The 20,650-nt window shown below is 38.0% G+C and overlaps 1 protein-coding gene across 19 annotated transcripts in view; it reads right to left on the reverse strand.

Annotated features, from left to right (window-relative positions):
- Positions 1-20,650, reverse strand: part of ANK2 (ankyrin 2) — a 710,377-nt gene that overhangs the window by 513,224 nt on the left and 176,503 nt on the right. For 15 of the 19 annotated variants that reach the window (XM_082640883.1, XM_082640899.1, XM_082640884.1 and 12 more), the window contains exon 2: positions 4,146-4,206. The exons of 3 other annotated variants lie outside the window; for them this stretch is intronic. Coding sequence is in view for 2 of the 16 variants with exons in the window: in XM_082640884.1 (XP_082497010.1) it covers positions 4,146-4,166 (21 nt within the window). In the remaining 14 variants the exon portion in view is untranslated. Of the gene's footprint in view, positions 1-4,145; positions 4,207-19,443; positions 19,750-20,650 lie in introns of those variants that run through there. One more of the 19 variants, XM_082640882.1, reaches the window with a different exon arrangement.

Consider the following 20,650-nt stretch of genomic DNA (forward strand, 5'->3'; position numbering starts at 1 on the left):
GGCAGTAGATTTTAAGGATACAAACCGTCATTGGACTGTCAGAATCACTTCTTTCTCATGGAGCTATTGGAGGTACTTAACTTCCTGGGAAGCACTCTGACGTGGAGGACCAGCCCTCTTCTAGCTATGTCTAAGAGTTTAGGACATTGCCTTCACTTCAGCTACTTCTAGTTCCAGCTGGCTGTTGAATCTGACTTCACTAGGCCACTTTGGTGATGAAATAAAATGATCCGGATCTCAATTTTGACCCCACTACATTTGCCGGCAACTCACTGTGTGAGTTGGACAAATTGCTTAACCTCTAAGAGACTTCATTTCATCGAATATAAAATCAAGTCATAATATTTTCCTCATTCAGTTGCTATGACTGTTCAAAATAACTCAAGCAAACTATTTGACATTGTATGTGGCACAAATCGTATGTTCAATACTGTCCCATATTAGTTTGACTTTATAACTCTGTTAGCAAGTTCCACATACTCCACTTTAGCTTTCTTTTGACCATTCCCTATATCTACTTTATCCATGCTCTAGTTTTCAAAAAGGTACTATTATTTTCTTGAAAACATCCAATTCCATGTCTATGGATACTGTCAGTCATAGACAAAGTCATACCCTAACAGAAGAACAACATCTTCGTAACTTATAACAACATACTTTCATGGCTACTCAAGACCAAGGCAGTTAAATCCTCCCTGCCATAGTCCTATGTCCATCCTCTGAGGACAATAAAGAACAGTTCTATTCCTGAACTTAGTAAAGGGGTCCCCGCTTACAAACTTTGGTCATCCTGACCTGCAGAATTAATTAAACTGAGTGCCTGGCTTTTCAAACCTCAGATTTGCAACATAAATAGCAGTGGTTTCTATGGAGTTGCTTTAGCCAAATTCAGTATCTATTATATTATCATTAAAATTAACAATATAAGATAATTATATACTTTGGGTCAAAGTAAACACTAACCTGCCTATTTTATTAGAGAGAGAAAAATTATCTTAAAGCCACAGCTAACTTATGTTAAGAACTTTATATTTTAATGAAATTCAGTAGAGTTGTGACCACCTAGAATTGTAATTTTCAAGCAATGTTTCATAGAGGGTCAATGGTGATGTCTCAGGGGACCTACCCGAAAGTGGGTGAAGAGGAGGGGAAAGAGGTGACCTGAGTAATTGGGCTCCAGGTCCCCCATGCCTACTGGAACCAGAATAGTTCTCTTTTTATCTTTATTTACACCATATTTTATTTTTCAGCGTGGTTTTGCAGCTAAAACAACATCTGAAAGTCCCTCAACTAGAGATCTCTTCCGTTTTATAAAAAGCCCTATACTCTCAAGTAAACAGTCTAAAAAATCAAAATGGGAAATAGAAATTTAGAGTTTCTAGTTAAATAAGCATATTAACATTCTTATAATTCAAAGTCAACAAATTGAAGTCTTTCATCTTCAGGCCTGTTAATACTTCCACAATCTGACTAGACCATCCAAAGGACGTGCACCAGAGTAGGAAGAACATGCCAAACCAATGATACCTGAGTAGCTTTGGACAGCAGGCTCTCTTCAGTCATGGCAAACAAGATATAAGTTTTGAATTAAAAATAAAAATCATCTTTTCTTCAAGGTCAAACAGTTTCTTAAATTTTGCCATAAAAATACTGTCACTAGGAGACACACACCAAAAATGGCTACCCGAGAAAAGAATACTCAATATCTTTCTTTTCCCTTTCATCCAAGCCAAATATGTCTGATTTCTGATTTTTAGAAAGAAATATTCATGCATATAGTACACTTATAAACACACATATGTTCATGCAAATTAAGGGAAAACACCACACTTAGATTAATGTCTTCAAATATGGCTCTATTTTAATTCTATGGGAGAAGGTCATTATATATTAGGTTTCAATAAATCCTTCAACCACCTAAGGCTTGTCATGGTCTACAATGGTTGACTGAGAATTGTAATCAGACTGGAAGCTTAAGTCCACTGGCAAAATTCAGGGAATCGGATGACACAGTCATTAATTCCCAACCATTACAAATTCCCAGTCATTAATACCAACCTAGTCTAACACTGTCCCCAGTGCAACTTTCCCTCTCCCATTCTCCACAAACACTACTTCAAACTCTTTGCATTTCCTCAAATCCTTACTAACTATTCTGACCACACCCTCTTCCTAGAGAAAATAGAAACCTTTGTTGATACTCCCCTAAACTACCTACCATGTCTATAACCCTATCTGTGTCTGTACATATCCTACTGCCATTGCCTTAGTTATGTTGAGGCGGATTCCTCCCATCAGCTATGAGTAATCCCCCTTCCTGCACTGAGGCTCCACTCCTTCCTTCCTTCTCAGAAACCCATGCCTTTAATCTCTCCTCTTCTCTGCAATGTTCCCATTAACACGTAAACATGTTCGAAACTCTGTCATCCCAACATCCCTGTCCAGCTACTGGATTCTCCCCACTTTTACTTACAGACAAAATTTTCACAAGAACTATCTTTTTTGCTAACTTTTTCTCCTAACCTCCCATTTATTCTTCAACCCACGCCAATATGGCATATGCCCCCACCATTCCAAGAAAACTTCCCTTGCCAAAGTCACTAAGGACCTTTATGTGGAAAAATTCAGTGGGTTTACTGAAGTCTTCATCTTCCTTGACCTGTGAGCAACATTTGACACTCCAGCTCAACTCATCATTCTCTCCTTTTCTTCAGGTATTGGAACTGGTCCTCTGTTCTTCATCATACTATAATCTCTACAAAAGTGGTCCCATTGGTTTCCACAGTCTTGGTTACCAACTGTGAGACAATGGTTTCCAAAACCTACCATAGATCTCTGCTCTGAGTTTCTAAGACTCATCTATCTATCCAACTGCCAACTTAGCATTTACACTTGGAAATCTCACTGATATCTCAAGTGAAGCAAATTGTATCATAACATATTCATATAATAATACAGGGTAATATCTGCCCTTCCTAAAAATAGCCCAAGCTAATTAGTGCTCTCTCATTATCAGTATTAATAAAGTTGCCTAATTCTCATTTGACATTCAAAAAATAGCCACAAAGTAGAGAAAATTCATGCTAGTTAAATGGTCATCATTGGAAGAGTATAAACTTTTTGGTGTAAAGTTATTTCCTTAATGGTTTTTTTTTTTTAAACTTCTCTTCAAATTAAGCCTCTTCATAGCACTGCCCTGAGTTCTTATAAGCCCCTTCAGCAAGATTTGAATTTTTTTTTAATTGTGGTTTTATACAGATAAGTTGAGTTCTTCTCTTTTACTATTCTCATATATCTTCTATTCATTGGAATGAATTTTTAATTTAGTATAAAGGGACAATACATGCTTTATTGCATCTAAATGTCACTGGTCTTTTGCATAATTGTCGATGGTAGTGGAGTCACACAGATCATCTAATAGCTCAGAGTGCAATTGTCTCCCTCTCAACCAGATGTCATGGTTTCTATAATATTTTAAAGATTCTTTCTTGAAAATAAAGAGATTCTTCTAGATAAGGTTCATAACTTCAAAAAGGAATCATATTTCCCCAAATCATGCATGTGACAGATATCCAAGATCTCTATATTCTATTATTTAAGTTTAATATTTCCTTCTTCCCTCCCTCCTTTTTATTTAAATTTTTTTCATATAAACAGAATCTGGTGAATTCTCCACACTGATGCAATCCATTTGAATTATCCAAAATCAAACTGCCTTATTGACAAGCTTAGAGCAATCAATTTTATGAGCAATTCTGAAGATAATTTTTTGATCACAGGAAACAAACCATAAGCCCTTGGAGAAAACATACAGCTTTGATGCACAAATCTCAATGTGTTCACTTTGTTGCATCTAATTTCTTTCCCCCACCTCCCTCATTCCACCAATGAATATTTTGACAAAGTGATCAATTTATTTATCTTTCCATTCCCAAATAACACTTACAATAATTTCCTAGACTCAGAAAGAAAAGTCCTATCATACAGGTATTACATTTCTCATAATTAAAATATTATCAAAACTATAACATCTTTAAATCTATTTACACAAAAAATTATTTTTACCAAAATAGAATTTATACATTCCAACCTCTGTGTCTTTTTATAGTGCTCCTTCTACAGTAATATTAAAATACCAAAAGTACCTTTTGCAACATGGTTGTCATTTGAAATATCAGTTCTTCATGTCCCTGTTCAGTTACTTACCTAAAAGAACAAAAAAGAAAACATAAGTTTGAAATAATTTCAAATTATCTTTAAGAACAGCTTTTACATTTCTAAAAATAGGTTTGTAGTAGGCACTGATAAACTGGTTAATAAGAAAATTGTCACTGTATTATAAATGTGAAACAACAACCAAAAAAATGTAAATCTTTCAAGAGCTCAGAAAAGTAGGCAAAACAGAGTAGAGGAAAAGATGGAAAAATAGCATGTATAAAGGAACAGATTTAAGAAATTATGAAAATGTTCATCTAATCATGAGGAACTTTAAGCAACATTAGTAGATTTGAGATGGACAAAATAATTGAGAACAAGATTAAATTCTGTGTTCATACTTCAGAATTATTTTTTATTGGTTCAAGTTTCATATGACAAACATCATCTAGCCAATACACTTTGGTTGATGCTTTAGTCATAGTCTATATAAAAGTTTACATAATCTACATTAAAACTTTTATTGTTAAAACATCACAAAAACAGTTAGATAATTTTAGGAACAACAAAAATCATTCTTGTTTTGTTTTGTTTTGTTTTGTTTGTTTTTGGCGGTATGTGGGCCTCTCACTGTTGTGGCCTCTCCCATTGCGGGGCACAGGCTCCGGACACACAGGCTAAGCAGCCATGGCTCACGGGACCAGCTGCTCCGCGGCATGTGGGATCCTCCCGGACCGGGGCACGAACCCGTGTCCCCTGCATTGGCAGGTGGACTTCCAACCACTGCGCCACCAGGGAAGCCCCAACAAAAATCATTCTTATTCCACTATCTGAATTCAACAACTATATTTATTCATGTTCTTTCTCTTTTAAATCTATGAATATGAATATGTACTCATTTAAACAGGTGAACATACACTGAGCACGAATATGAGTATGTACTCCTTTAAACCTGGCATATATAATACATTATAATTACAAAATATTGTATTCCTTTCTTACCTATTATTTATAATTATTTTTCCATGTGTCTGTCTACTGTTCATACATGTCATTTTAACATCTGCAAGTTTGTGCTGTTTCATAATTTACTTAGCCATTATCTTTTTAGTGACATTTAAATTATTGTCAAATTTCTATAAATAATAATTCAAGTACATGTGTATACATATCCTTTTTATCTCTTTTCACTTCCACTTATCTTTAGTCCTAACTTTGGCTGATTTACAAGTGTCCCTACATCTGGTAGGATACGTCCTTCCTCACTGTGGTTCCAGAATATACTTTTATATTCATGCCTATGTCTTTTCCAATTGAAGCTTAGTAACAATTTGTTGAGAGTTTAATTCCTTAAAGTCCAACAAGGCTTATTAGGATTACATTCAGTCTATAAACAGACTTGATAAGAACTGACATCCTAACAATCATTTGTCATCTTATCCATCCCTTATTCAAATCTCCCTTTTCATCTCCCAAAAGAGTATTCAGTTTTCTTTGCATAGTCCATGCATATCCTTTGTTAAGCTCATTAAGAAGTACTTCATAATTTTTCTTGCAGTTGTCAAAAGGAAATTCTTTCTAATTGTATTTTCTTTCTGATATACATTACTACTATTAATTCCTACACTTTTATTTTGTGTTTTTTCTCCTTAGAACGTTTATAGCCTCTTAAAAGTTTTTGACATTTCTCTAATTACATCACAATTTTTAAAAACTATAAGGAAAATTCACAAACTCTTCCTGAGTATTCCCTTTATAGAAGTTAAAATAGTTAGACAGACTATGATATTCAGAACAATCTGTAGTTAATGACAGTGAGGACGATTAAGATGACTTAGCCTCATTTCAAAAGCAGGCTTTGATTTTAGTGTGTCCGTCCATTTAGAAATTATGCCGCCTCATACATAATATTCAAACTTTTTATACGTTTGCATGAGGAGCCTGTAAGTACCAACCTAAATAGTTTTCCTGAACAGATTTTCAGAGAAAACTTACTACACAATTATATCCTTTGGCTTTTCTTAGGAAGCTATTATAAGTGCATTTGCACCTTATGGGAGAAAAGGCCAAAGGATGTGAACTGCAGTTTAACAGCAAGAGGCCTGGCTTTGGGATCATATTGGCCTGGCCTCAAGGCCTGACTCTGCCACTTGGTAACAACAGGCCCTGCACAAATGGCTTACTCTGAGCCTGAGTTCTCCTCCTGAAATGAGGTTACTTGGAGGCTTGGAGATAGCAGGTAGAATGCACCTGGCATAAATTTGGCACTCAAAAACTGGTAGGTATCATCATCCATTGACAGAAGGCCATGTCTAGACCTCATCCTAAGCATTTTACATATGTTTATTCATTTAATTTCACAATAGCCATGTGAAATACTATGCACATTTAATCCACGAGGAATGAGTTCAGAGTCTATATTGCACAAATTTACGGTAGTATTCAACACTGATCCAGGATTCTAGCCATTGTTTCTCTGATCCTAAGTCAATGTCCTCTCCACTATGACATCCTATCTTCCATTTTCATTACTTTTCCCTACTAAGATCTGGGATTTCATAATATTCTACAGATTTCCTTTTAATTTGAAATGATTGGAAAAGAGCCTTTTCTAATTTATTTTAAAATCCAGTGAATATCGCCTATGATCTTGAAACTGTCATTAAAAACCATTTATCATCTATCTGACTCAAAATAACCTTTTCCAACATTATCACTACTTCCCTTTACTCATCCTACAACAAGACCAAATTCCTTGATTTTCCCCTTTACATACATACAAAATTTTATCTAACTTTCCTGTCTCCATACTTTACTTCAAGGTAATTCATTTTTAAAAAATGTATTACAAAAGAAATAACTGCTCATGCTGGTTACTTTCTAGGCACCCCTCAGCTCCCATCTGTTCATTTTTCTTCTCTGCCCTGTTCTCATCCTGTGAGGTTGACCCCTACCCTGTGTCACACAAACTCTCCTGCCCACTGGCATCCATTTGTGTTTGCTCAGTTGAATGCACCAGCAACAGATCCCAAAATAGAATCGGAGAGAGATTAATGTATGTATTCTTCATGTTCCCTCCCTGCTTTGACATCCAGGCAGTAGCTGCATTCCTCTAGCACCATAGCTTCCATCAGACGTTCCCTCCTCTACATTCTAGTAAACACAGCTTCCTCTACCTCTTTCAGATCTAGCCTAAGAGTGATGGTGGTTGCCCCATGGTCCCTCACCACCCCTTGATGGTTCCCTTAACCTGACTCACTTCTCTTTAAACTACCTCTTCATTAAAGTCTCTTCAAGAATCCTGGTGAATGTTTCATCTATTCCTTCTCATTAAAAAAAAAAAAAAAGTGAAAGCATATAAAGTACAAAGAAGAATATTCTATATATAAAGCATATAAAAGTAAAGAGAAAGGTGTTCTTGGAATAACCAGGCTTGACAAGAAACACACTATTTCCAGAATCACTTTATATACATACATATAGTTACTGTCTTAAATATTATATAGTATTGTTATTATATAACATTGATTTTTTTGCCTTCATGGTCCTTAACCATGCTAAAATATAAAAACTCACTTCATCTGTTTAAATTTTCTTAGCATTCCAGAAAATATGCATATAACATATACCTATTTAATCAAAGAAAGACATGCTTTCTATTACACAATATCCAAAATCAGTCTAAAATTTTCTTAGTTTTAATTTATATCTTCAAGGGCTACATTCATAATTCTTACATGAAAGAAACTTGAGGGGTGATGTCTACTTTCAAAGTCAGTCTCAAATTCATACAAAAGCACTGGTCGAAATTGCTGTTCAAGGAATGTTAAGCTGGACAGGCCTCTCTTGTCCCAGTTAAATTGAAATAAAAAAACTAAGAGATGAGAAGTGCCTGTGTCCTACTTTTTCTTCTTCCTTCTATAACTACCATTTATTAAACACAATATGTCTCTCTGTTTATATTATCTATTTATTCTTCATGACATGTAAGACAGGAATTACTAAATCCCTTTCACAGATGAAAAAAGGTTAAGTAATGTGCCTAGCTCTAAGTGCTGAAGCCTGGAACTGTCCATCTCCAAAGTCATCTTTTTTTTTCTTTTTTCTTTTAGTCTTCTTTTTCATTATATCTTGCTGCCTCCTTTAAAAGATTTGATTTATTTACATTTTACTTGATATCAGGAGATAAGCAACTTTTTCATGCCAAAGTCTTGTTATATTATATCAGGTTTTGCTAAATGCTCATCATATTTTATCACAATATATCATATTTTCATAAGATGTGATTTGGCCTATGATATCATTAGGCCATTAAAATATTATAAAACAAAAACAAAAAATATTGTAAAACAAATATTGTAATGTTTCCATTTTATTTTCTCTTACTCTTCAAGGCATATTAGAACTCTAACAGTCTTTAACTGACAGTCAAGTTATAAATAGTTATGAAAATATGAAGGACCCAAGTACTAAAGAGTTAGTGATGTCCCAGTGGCTTGGAGCCCCTAGACCAGTGTCTCTGGGCCAGTTACAACAGACCAATCACTAAAGGTGCTTTTTTTTTTAAATCACAGAGTCTTGAGCCTCACTCCAATATAATTTTTTGACTTTACACTTTTTACAACTTCTGCATATTAAAGTTTGAGAGAACAAGGCAAGAATCATTGCTTTATTTCAGAGATTCCAGGACCAGCAGTATATCAGCATCACCTAGAAACCTATTAGAGATGCAAAATCTTGGGCCCTACGCCAGACCTTCTGAATTAGAAATTCAGGAAATGGGTCCAATAATATGCATTTTAGCAAGGCTTCCAAGTGATTCTGATACAAGTGAATGTTTGAAGACCACTGCCCTATGTGAAGCAATTTCCTGGATCATTTGTCCTATTTGCATTCTCTTATTATGGGACTATTCTAGAGCCACTATGGAGCCAAGGCATTGTCACTCTTCACTTTCCCAGGAGGCTCTTTGAAGTCCCAAAAAGAGACTCTCTGGTACACACATTATCAAATGCTTACCATTTCTCTTTCCCTGCCCTTATCTATTTGACCTACCCTATGTCTAGATTAAAAGATTAAAGTTTCAACAGATGCAGTGTCCACACTCACATAATCTTATTAGGAGTTACCAAAATCAGAGAGGTATTCAGACACTTAAATCAGAACGTCATTTCAAATTCCTTCAGAATCACATATGTAACCATAGAGATCACATAGTTTGCATAATACCATTTAGAAAGTCTTCCCCTAGTCCACTTTTTCTCTGGTGAACAATCCTCTCTGTGCCTTAGCACCAATTTAGAAAGTACAACATTTAAGCATTCATAAGATGTTTCCATGGAAAAGGCCAATCAAATTGAAAGAAGAAAAACATCGCCTCCAGGTGTCAAAAGAATAAAGCAAGTTCACAAATACCTTGTCCAATTAAAGTTCAAGGCAAATAGGCAATAACATCTCAGAACAGTAATTATGGATGGAGTTGCCTTCCAGCTCTTATATTCGTGAATGAACTCACAGGGACCTGATTCAACATCTCACGCAACAATGTGGAACACAATAGGAAAATCAGTGTTGTACACCACACGCTGAGCAAAGTGTTTCATCTGACATTTAGAACTGGTTGCACTCAACTACTTTTAATTTTAGTCCCAATTTCAAGAGACTGCCACTGACACAGAGCTACTACGTGAAGTCCTTGCATCCAGCTCCCATCAGGCTGTTCTGTCGAGCCTTTGAATAGTTTGAGCTCCACTGACAGAACACACATTATTTCCTTTTGAAACTGAAGACCAGGGCCTGGGCATTTGCATACACGTTTATTCTTCTCCAAGAGAATTGAGAGCAATTTACGTGATCTCCTCTTCACTGTGAGCCTGTAACTCTCCTCTCTTAATGAGGCAGTGTCTTGTGCTTAGCTTGGTTTAAAATGCACTTTTTTGGCCTCCTTCAGATCCACAATTCAACTGGATTCTCCTGGCCTCTGACTGTGAATAGCTTCCTGTGGTGAAATGTAACACACCTCTGATTTTTCTTCTTTCAAGGCAGAGTGTTTTGCTTTGAGGTTGGCAAGGAAACAACGCGGAAAACCATTTGCAACAAATAAAATATTAACAAGACAGAATCTCTCAGCATCAGTTTCTCAACATCTCTCTTTCCTGCCTAAACTTAATAGAAAACCCCATATAAAGACAAAGACTCACTAATTTAATCATTTGGCCTAATTTTAACTCCTTATATAGGAATAATAGCTACAGTTGCTTTCCCTTCATGTTCTAGTCATTTTTCACAATGTATGTTTCTGTTCATACCTTATAGCTGTCCAGTCAAAACTGACTACTAAAAACAATATCTGGACAAGTAGATCAATATTTAGATGACTATGTAGGAGCCCCAGGGGCTAAAAGTGGTAGGTCAGAAACCTAAAAAATATGACTGCCCACAAAATGACACGCAGTATCAACAGTGTACAAAGAATTATTTAAAGGCCTTTCAGTCAAATTGGAGATGATGTAATTAAACAAAATAAAATAATTAATAATAAAATATCACTTATACAATGCTTCCAAGTACCAAAAATTGCACTGACTACTTTACACACATTACCTCAATTACTATTCAAAACAACCTCATGGGACTTCTCTGGTGGCGCACTGGATAGGACTCCATGCTCCCAGTGATGGGGGCCTGGGTTCGATTCCTGATCAGGGAACTAGATCCCACATGCATGCCACAACTGGGAGTTCACATGCCGTAACTAAGGAGATGGTGAGCCGCAACTAAGGAGCCCACAAGCCACAATGAAGGAACCTGTCTGCCGCAACTAAGACTCAGTGCAACCAAATAAATAAATACTAAAAAAAGAAAGAACAGCCCCATGAAAATCATCCTGTATTTATATTCTAAGACAAGGATAGTGAGACTCTGAGAAATAAAGGGACTTGCCGCAAGACCCTATTACTAATAAGTGATTGGACAGAAAATCAGATCCAGGTCTTTCTGGTTTATAAAGTCTAGGTCTTAGCCACAGCTGGTGGTATAAATGAAGGCAAGGTAAACTAAGTGGCACATTGGTGGACTGGGCATTAAATGGCTTGGTTGTGTGTAATCTTAACAGAGGTGATGAAACTTGTGCTGAGCTTTGAAATAGATAAGAAGAGAGAATATGGGGCTTGCCTGGTGGCATAGTGATTAGGAATCCACCTGCCAATGTAGGGGACACGGGTTCCAGCCCTGGTTTGGGAAGATCCCAAATGCTGTGGAGCAACTAAGCCCGTGCACCACAACTATTGAGCCTGTGCTCTAGAGCCCGCGAGTCACAATTAGTGAGCCCGTGTGCCACAACTACTGAGCCAGCGCGCCTAGAGCCCATGCTCCGCAACAAGAGAAGCCACCGCAATGAGAAGCCTGCACACCACAACAAAGAGTAGCCCCCGCTCACCGCAAATGAAGAAAGCCTGCATGCAGCAATGAAGACATAATGCAGCCAAAAATAAATAAAAATAAATAAAAAAATTGAAAAAAAAGAGAGAATAGGAAAAGAAATTGGAGGGAAGGAGAGGGAAGGGAAGAGAATGACCCAAAGAAGAAAGTAAGATGCATTACTATTGGCCTAATGTAAAGATACAGAGCAGATACTCAAGGTAAGTTCAAAAGACCAGTCTGGCTGCAGTAGAGTTAACAAAACACAAAGATAAAATTGAAAACATAAGTTAGGGCTTTCCTTCTGGCGCAGTGGTTGAGTCTGCCTGCCAATGCAGGGGACGTGGGTTCGTGCCCCGGTCTGGGAAGATCTCACATGCCATGGAGCGGCTAGGCCCGTGAGCCATGGCCACTGAGCCTGCACGTCTGGAGCCTGTGCTCCGCAACAGGAGAGGCCACAACAGTGAGAAGCCCATGTAACGCAATAAAAAAACAAAAAAGCAAAAAAAACAAAAAAAAACCCCATAAGTTAAGGTCAGACTTCAAGGTCTTAAGTGTCAAGCTAGGCAGTTTGACCTTTATTGACAGAGTATGAGTCATACTTTAGGTTTTTTGATAAGGAAATGACATGATCAAAACGGAGTTTTAAGAAGATTCATCTAGTGAGCAGGCAGGCAGCTTGTATAGGAGTTAGAGAGAAATAACTGCAATGGAAATAATGTTCTAATAAGGACCTGATGACTGGGAAACACTTCAAGTCTTAATAATATCTTAGCTCCTAAATGCCAAATCTGCATCAGTTAAATCTTCTGGACTTACTGCTGAACATCCTTTCCTCCCTTCCAGGTCAAATCTAGTGCTATCACCTGCAGAGGCCCCAGCCACCAGAATGCAAGCTCCATGAGGTAGGGATTGCTGATGCTGTTTTAACTGTTGAAACTCTGTGCCTAGGACAGTGCTTAACACTGAGTAGGCACTCAGTAAGTACTTATTGAATGAATGAACACATGAACCAAAATGCTCGATCATGAAATGGCTAATTCTAGGCCTAATGTTATTAAATGTTTAAGTAGAACAGAGAAAAAGTGAAGCAGAAATAAACTTTTTATGCAGACCATCATTTACCCATCTTTTTTTGTTGTTGTTGTTTTTGGGGGTTTTTTTTTTGGTTTTTTGTTTTGTTTTGTTTTGTTTTTTGCGGTATGTGGGCCTCTCACTGTTGTGGCCCCTCCCGTTGCGGAGCACAGGCTCCGGATGCGCAGGTTCAGCGGCCATGGCTCACGGGCCTAGCCGCTCCGCGGCATGTGGGATCTTCCCGGACCGGGGCACGAACCCGTGTACCCTGCATCGGCAGGTGGACTCTCAACCACTGTGCCACCAGGGAAGCCCATTTACCCATCTTTGACATAAATCACACTCGCCTATAAGTGATGATTAAATAAGGCCTCACTGTAAGCGAATGCAATGTACGGGTCTTCTTTGGGTTCTGATTTGAACAAATCAACTGTAAAAAAAAAAAAAAAAGCAGGTTTGAGACAATCAGGGAAATATGAAAATTAGATATTTGGTATTAAGTTATATGAATGAGGTGTGATAATGGCAGGGTGGGAAAAAATGGAACTTACTAGGTAGAGGCATAATGAAATATTTATAAGTAAAATGACACAGTAGGGCTTCCCTGGTGGTGCAGTGGTTAAGAATCCGCCTGCCAATGCAGGGGACATGGGTTCAAGCCCTGGTCTGGGAAGATCCCACATATCGTGGAGCGGCTAAGCCCATGTGCCACAACTACTGAGCCTGCACTTTAGAGCCTGTGAGCCACAACTACTGAAGCCCGCATGCCTAGAGCCTATGCTTGGCAACAAAAGAAGCCACCGCAATGAGAAGCCCGTGCACTGCAACGAAGAGTAGCCCCTGCTCGCCACAACTAGAGAAAGCCCGCGCGCAGCAACAAAGACCCAACGCAGCCAAAAATAAATAAATAAATTTTTTTTTTTTTAATGACACAATGTTTGGTGTTCTCTTTCAATTACTCCAGCCAAATGAAACCAAAAAAATGTAGGATGGGAGATAAGGTGAAACAAAATTAGCAAAATGGTGCTGATTTTTTAAGCTGATTGGATACATGGAGATTCATCATAGTATTCTCCTTACATTGGTCCATGTTTGAAAATGTTAAAAAAAAAAAATGTTCCTCAAAGATTTTTTTAAGAGACTCATGAAGGGTGGGCAATAAAACAAAAAGAGATGCCAGTATTTTAGTCTATGCATGAAGATGTCCACCAGTTATCCTCCAAATATACTCATTCATTCATTCATCACATGGTTACTGAGTCTACAATGTACTGGGGGTTATTCAAGGTGAATGAGACACTGTCCCTGCCCTCAGAGATCTCATCATCATGTAGGGGAGGCAGGACGAAAAACTAGTGATGGCAATCCAGAGTCATTGTGATGTGCAGATATGAACAAGTTACAGTGGAGGCATAAAGGACATAATTAAATTTAATATTGAGAAGGTGGGCTTCACTGGTGGCGTAGTGGTTGAGAGTCCGCCTGCCGATGCAGGGGACATGGGTTCGTGCCCCGGTCCGGGAAGATCCCACATGCCACGTGAGCGGCTGGGCCCATGAGCCATGGCTGCTGAGCCCGTGCGTCCGGAGCCTGTGCTCCACAACGGGAGAGGTCACAACAGTGAGAGGCCCGCGGACAGAAAAAAAAAAAAAAATTGAGAAGGCAAGCTCTGGCTGCAGGGCACTTAATAGACTGAAGAAAAGCAGAGAAAATGTGGATGAGAACTGAAGCAGTAGCACTAAAGAAGGGATGGATCCATGAAATTTTAAGAAAGTAGTAGAATTCTCACATTACTTATAATTTACTTTTAATATTAATAAAATAGCTACCTCTATTTGGTGCCTACTTTGTACCCAATTCTGTAAAGAAAATCATGTTTTTGATCCTGTCATCTGTGCTAATGGCTAAGAAAATGGTGTTGGTATATGTGGGCCAGAGGAGGAAAAAGGAAATTGTACAATACATGCATGCACAAAGCAGTCATAATGTAAATACTCATTGACAAAAGGAGAAAAAATTTTATGGAGAAATATATAAATAACTAGTATAAAAATCATTTTGGACAACACTAAAAATTATGTAAATACACATTAATCTATACAATGGGTTTTATTTAAAGGGAACTCCTTTTGCTAAATTCACATATGTGGTATTTAGAATTCAAATGCTACAAAGTATATCTAATTATAAGGTCACATCTGTATTCTGTTAAGGAAGTTATTTTCCTAACTTTCACTAATATTAACATATGTGACAGGATATTTAAGTAACTACCTACCTGAATTATTCTTCATAATACTTCTTTCACTCAATTTTAAATAAAAATAACAAGCCTGAGCCCATAGGAAAAGCTTCACAATCCCATCAACCTGGATAGAGTCAGGCTAGAAAGATGCAGACGAGGATTAGGAAATGCCTTTTCCTTCTTTCCCTGAGCAAGTTGTTCCAAAATGCTGAGAGTACCCCTGGATGGTAACTTCTTTAAATGGCTCTCAGACCAGAATGAAATGTTTGAGTTGACAGTCATGATCAACAGGGCAGTGATTCCTTCCTGGGGCTGAAACTTCCCAGAGAAAAAGATCATCTTCTGTTTCCTCCCTTTTTATCTCCTGGCGTGTCACCTACACACACACAAAATTTATCTCTCTTGGACAGTGGTCTCGGTAAATGACTATTCCATTTGTTTCCATTATGCTGAAGGCCCTTTCCTCATGCTATTTTCCAAATTAATTTCCAAATCTAGAACTCTTATTTGAAGAAATACTCAACACAGGTTTAAAACTAGTTGGCTTCCTTGGAGAAATCTGACAAACACTATTTCAGTCAGGCAACCAAGATTCACATCAACAGTGATAAATCATATTGAAGGTATTACCTTTGATCAGATGTGATGAGAACAGCACTTTATTCTGGGATCTTCCTCTCAAAAACACATAACCCAATCTAATCATGAGAAAACCATCAGACAAATTTCAGTAGAGGGGTATCCTCCAGTACACCTAATCGATACTCCTCAAAACTATCAAGGTCATCAAGAACAATGAAAGCCTAAGAACTGTCACAGCCAAGAGGAGCCTTAGGAGGCATGACAATATGTAATGTGGTATCCTGGATGGGATCTTGGAACAGAAAAGGAGCATTAGGTTAAACTAAGGAGATCTCAATAAACTGGACTTTAACTAATAATAATATAACTAATAACTATAATTTGTAATACTTTCTTATTAATTGTAACAAATGCACCACACTGTTGTAGTGCAGTGGTTAAGAATCTGCCTGTCAATGCAGGGGACACAGGTTCGAGCCCTGGTTCAGGAAGATCCCACATGCCACGGAGCAACTAAGCCCGTGCACCACAACTACTGAGCCTGCCCTCTAGAGCCCGCGAGCCACAACTACTGAGCCCACGTGCCACATCTACTGAAGCCCGCGCACCTAGGGCCCATGCTCTGCAAGAAGAGAAGCCACAACAGACAATGAGAAGCCCGCGCGCCGCAACGAAGAGTAACCCCTGCTGGCGACAACCAGAGAAAGCCCGCGTGCAGCAACGAAGACCCAAAACAGCCAAAAATTAAAAATAATTAATTAATTAATTAATTAATTAAATTCTGTTAATTTTTTAAAGGTTCGCTTCTCCCTTGAAGAAATAAATCAAAATATAATTTTACCTTTTAAATTTATATTTCATTTTATAAATTAATACTATGACTAGATATTAAATCTCTTGAGCTACTTGAGAGGAATATATTTTTTTCTCCATTACCCCAAAATAGATTTCCCAGTCTCAGAAAGGAAATATGAAGGAATCTAGCTCTTATAATATTCTTGGAAATAATAAGAATAAAAAGCTCTTCCAGAGACAAGAGGCCTGATGCCTTCTGGAGAGGCATTCTGTTGCTGCCAGCTGAAAGGGTGAGCAATGGGAATTGCAGTGCAGTGGTATCAGAAATCCCAAACAGATGTTCAACCCATTGATCAAAAAGATGAGTAGTATAAAAGCTGAGCATCCATCTGTCCTCTCCCACAAGGAGACAGAGCATCATCAGTGCATGGAAACTTTTAGCACTAGAGAGACCCTTATGAGATCCTTTGCTCTAATCCCTTCATTTTCACAGATGAGGGAATTTTAACGGCCAACTAATTTCTGATAAGCAATCCTCTCAATACTTCTCTGAAACATGAAAAGTAAAGACCCTGATTCTAAGAGGTTAGAGAAAATCAGCCTCTTTTCTTTATCATCGTGTATGCAAATGATTTTTGCTTGAGACAGGAGATTTTTTCCATTTGAATTCCTATTATGGAGAATGAAAATGAAACAGTAGCAAGGACGAAGACACAAATAAGAGTCACTGGGCAAAGAAAGAGAGGGTTGGTAGACTAAGTCAATGAACTTGAAGCTCAAGGGAAAATCCAGGAGAGAAAGAAACTTCTGTCATGGGGTCCAGAAGCCATAGCCATACAAGGTTTTTGGAGGCAGATAGTTTTTGTTTTGCTTGAGTGAAATCCTGAGTACCCATTGCCAGATCCCTAAAGAACTGTCCACTTCCTCAGTTACCAGTTATCAGAGAAGCTCAAGTAGAGAGGGGACTCTAGCCTTGGCTGTAAGAGAAAGAAGACTTGTCAGATCACCAGCTGGAAAAGAACCAGTGGGAGTGCCCTGGAGAAGGGAAATTGAAAAAAGGAATTCGTGACTAAGGAATGATCTTCACCTAGGATACAAGAGGCTGCACTGTCACTGACACTCCTGTAAACAGTTAATGTGCTCAGTAAGCTCACACTTGGAGTTAAGTGGTTTGTTCTCCTCTAAAGGACAGTTTGACTATAACGTCAGTAATGACTCAGTGGAAGGAGCTGTGCTTAGAGCAGGGAAGCGGCAATGGCCATGGCCATGATTCCAAGGTCAAATACAGACAGAAGCCCCTAATAAGGTCTCAGTTTGGTGACAACAGAAGTGACAACCTGACAAAGCCGCCAGTGTGAGCCCAGCATTCATAGGGTTTATCCAAACCAGCCCCATAGCAGCAATAAAAACCTTGGCCAAAAGCCCTTTAACCCCTTTCTCAGCGTCTTTGATGCCCTAAATGAGAACTCAATGGCTGCCTTTCTCTACCCTGAGGAAAGGGTTACCAGCACCCAGACATTCATTTATCCCTTCTGCAAGGATAGAGAGATTTCAGTAAGCTAGTTTTATGCTGTGTTCCTCAATCTTTTTTTCTCCCCCTCTTTATTTTGTTCTGGTGAAAATGGTCTCAACTTTCCAATGCACAGATTTACCTCTCAGAATCGTCACTTACTTAGACAAAGCAAAGGGCTTAGCAACAAATGGAAAGTAGGAGAAGTTCATGCTTGCACTTGAGAATACAACCCTGGTGAATAAACAGAACTTTTTCAAACCATAGTCTATATCACCCATGGCAAAAGAAATAATATTTGCAAGTATACTGTAGCTCCTCCCCTGTGGCTGAGAAACAACATACACACAGCTAAGCTCTCAAAATAACCAATGGATATAAATTAAGTCAGTGCTTTACTCCAAGTCCAGCAATCCTGCTGACCCTTCAAAGCATTCTAAAGTGGGTTCCTTTTTCTCCGTTAGAGTTTGGGCACAGTGGCCTGGAACACAAGCAGTGCGGTGGCAGGAGACTGAGAACAAATGCCTCCATTGTTCAGCTTGCTAAGACAAAAATGAGAGTTTGACTCACAAATACAACACAATTAGAGGCAGCCCAGAGGCCACAATGGGCCAACATCGAAACACAGCCGGTTTGAACGCTTTCACTTTGATGTATTCCCTGAGTCCAAAAGTTCTCCAGCTTGCCCCTGAAATTACGGCCAACCAAGGAAACTATTTTTAAACCGCTTTTGTTCCTATTTTGATTTTGGAATTCATGAATACTTAGGAAGGTAGACTTGACTCGATGTCTTGCCTGGTTTGTTGTTGTTTTTGTTGTTGGCAATTTTTTAACATTAGAGTCTTGCATTTCTCTTTAGTTTGGAGACACATGGGTCGGAGACACACGGGTCGGGGAGGGGGGTGTTAGGCAGAGTTTCAAAGTAACTGAACTATACAATGCAGTTGCTTACAAGTTAAAAGTGTTCTTGGAAGAGATATGGGAACATATGTATATGTATAACTGATTCACTTTGTTATAAAGCAGAAACTAACACACCATTGTAAAGCAATTATACTCCAATAAAGATGTAAAAAATAATAGTAATTAAAAATAAATAAATAAATACAGTTGGTGAAAATGAAAAAAAAAAGGAAAGAAAAACAAGCCATTAAAGAGAAATTCTTCCGAGAGAATTAAAACATGTTATATACCTCTGAAAAAAAATAAATAAATAAAATAAAAGTCTTCCTTTAGGTTCTTATCACTTGTCTGAAAAACACAGAAATGCCAGCATCTGCAAGCCCTGGTGCTCTATGAGCATAAAAGTAAAACTGTGACCTCACTGGAGCATTTAAAAAATCTATTTAATTCCCCTGAAGAACAGACAATGATAAATTTCTGTCACTCTGGGGAGAAGTTGATGGCATTTTTCACCTAAAAGGTCATATAATTGGTGGGGAAAGTAATCCTGATCTCTTCACTATGAATGAAAATTCCTTTTACAAGTCCTGCTTTGAATGATTTTTTTTTCTTTTAAATTGAAAATAGGCTTACGTTTAGACTTGGTTCTGCTATTAAATAACTTTGTAATTTTAAACATATGACAGCCTTTCATCACTCTCAGCTGTAAAATTAAAATTGTTGAACTAGAAAAAAAAAAAGAAAAAGAAAATAGGCTTACCTCCTCAAGTCTGGGAAAGAGAAAATTCACTGGCTTCATGGTGACTGTAACGAGTTCTCCCTAAGTACTGTATTGATATCATCCATTGTGGCATTAGGCTAATTAGGCATTATGCCTGTTTTTAATGCCATCTGTATTTTTACTCAGACAAATGGAATATGATAGCAACGATACTAAGTGGTTCAATGCTCATCACAATAAAAATTTCCATTAGGAAAATATGTTTAAGAATGCTCAGGATAACTAAATTACCCTTAGGTCATTTACCAGTACATTGATGCTTCATTTCTAAGCATCTCCATTGGAAGCAGCCTTATAAAACTACTGCACAAAATGTGTCTAATGCACCAGCATCCTGATGTCACCAGTGGTGTAATTGGTACATTAACCCTGCCAGGCATTTAGTGAATTGCTGAAATTTTATCACTTGTTAGTCATGAAAATTGAGGGGAAAAAAGAAATATTATATTCCAAACATGGCATTCAACCCATGCAGTCTCATCATATCTATTAGCTCAGCTGTTCTAAAGTATGTTTCATTGATGTGACTCAAAAAAAACCACAGCTAAATCATTAGTATACCAGACTCCCCTCTTGTTTCCACTCCTGTGAAGTCATGCTGGAATAGCCAAGGGATGGTGAAAAAAGTGGGGTGGTGACTGAATCCAAGAGAACATCATGCTTCCAACGAAGAATGACAGGGAGTTTGAGTATTTGTGTTTTACTGTGTTTCTACATCTAACTCTTAGGCAATTGTGGAACATTCTATAGCACACCCAGAGAAAATAAGTAGTCCAAAAATTTTTATGTCAGTCAATCTTATGTCATCAATCTCCCTGAAAAGAAAAGACTAGCAGATGCCATCTATACAAATGAATGGAGTCCTCCTTCCCCATAGAATTTTTTTTTGTACTCTTTATTGGAGTATAATTGCTTTACAATGGTGTGTTAGTTTCTGCTTTAAAACAAAGTGAATCAGTTATACATATACATATATCCTTATATCTCCTCCCTCTTGCATCTCCCTCCCACCCTCCCTATCCCACCCCTCTAGGTGCACCGAGCTTATCTCCCTGTGCTATGCGGCTGCTTCCCACTAGCTATCTATTTTACACTTGGTAGTATATATAAGTAAGTCCAAGCCATTCTCTCACTTCATCCCAGCTTACCCTTCCCCCTCCCCGTGTCCTCAAGTCCATTCTCTATG

Source organism: Mesoplodon mirus (genome assembly GCF_964341445.2).
Source record: "Mesoplodon mirus genome assembly, chromosome: 2".
NCBI classification, from domain to species: Eukaryota; Metazoa; Chordata; class Mammalia; order Artiodactyla; family Ziphiidae; genus Mesoplodon; species Mesoplodon mirus.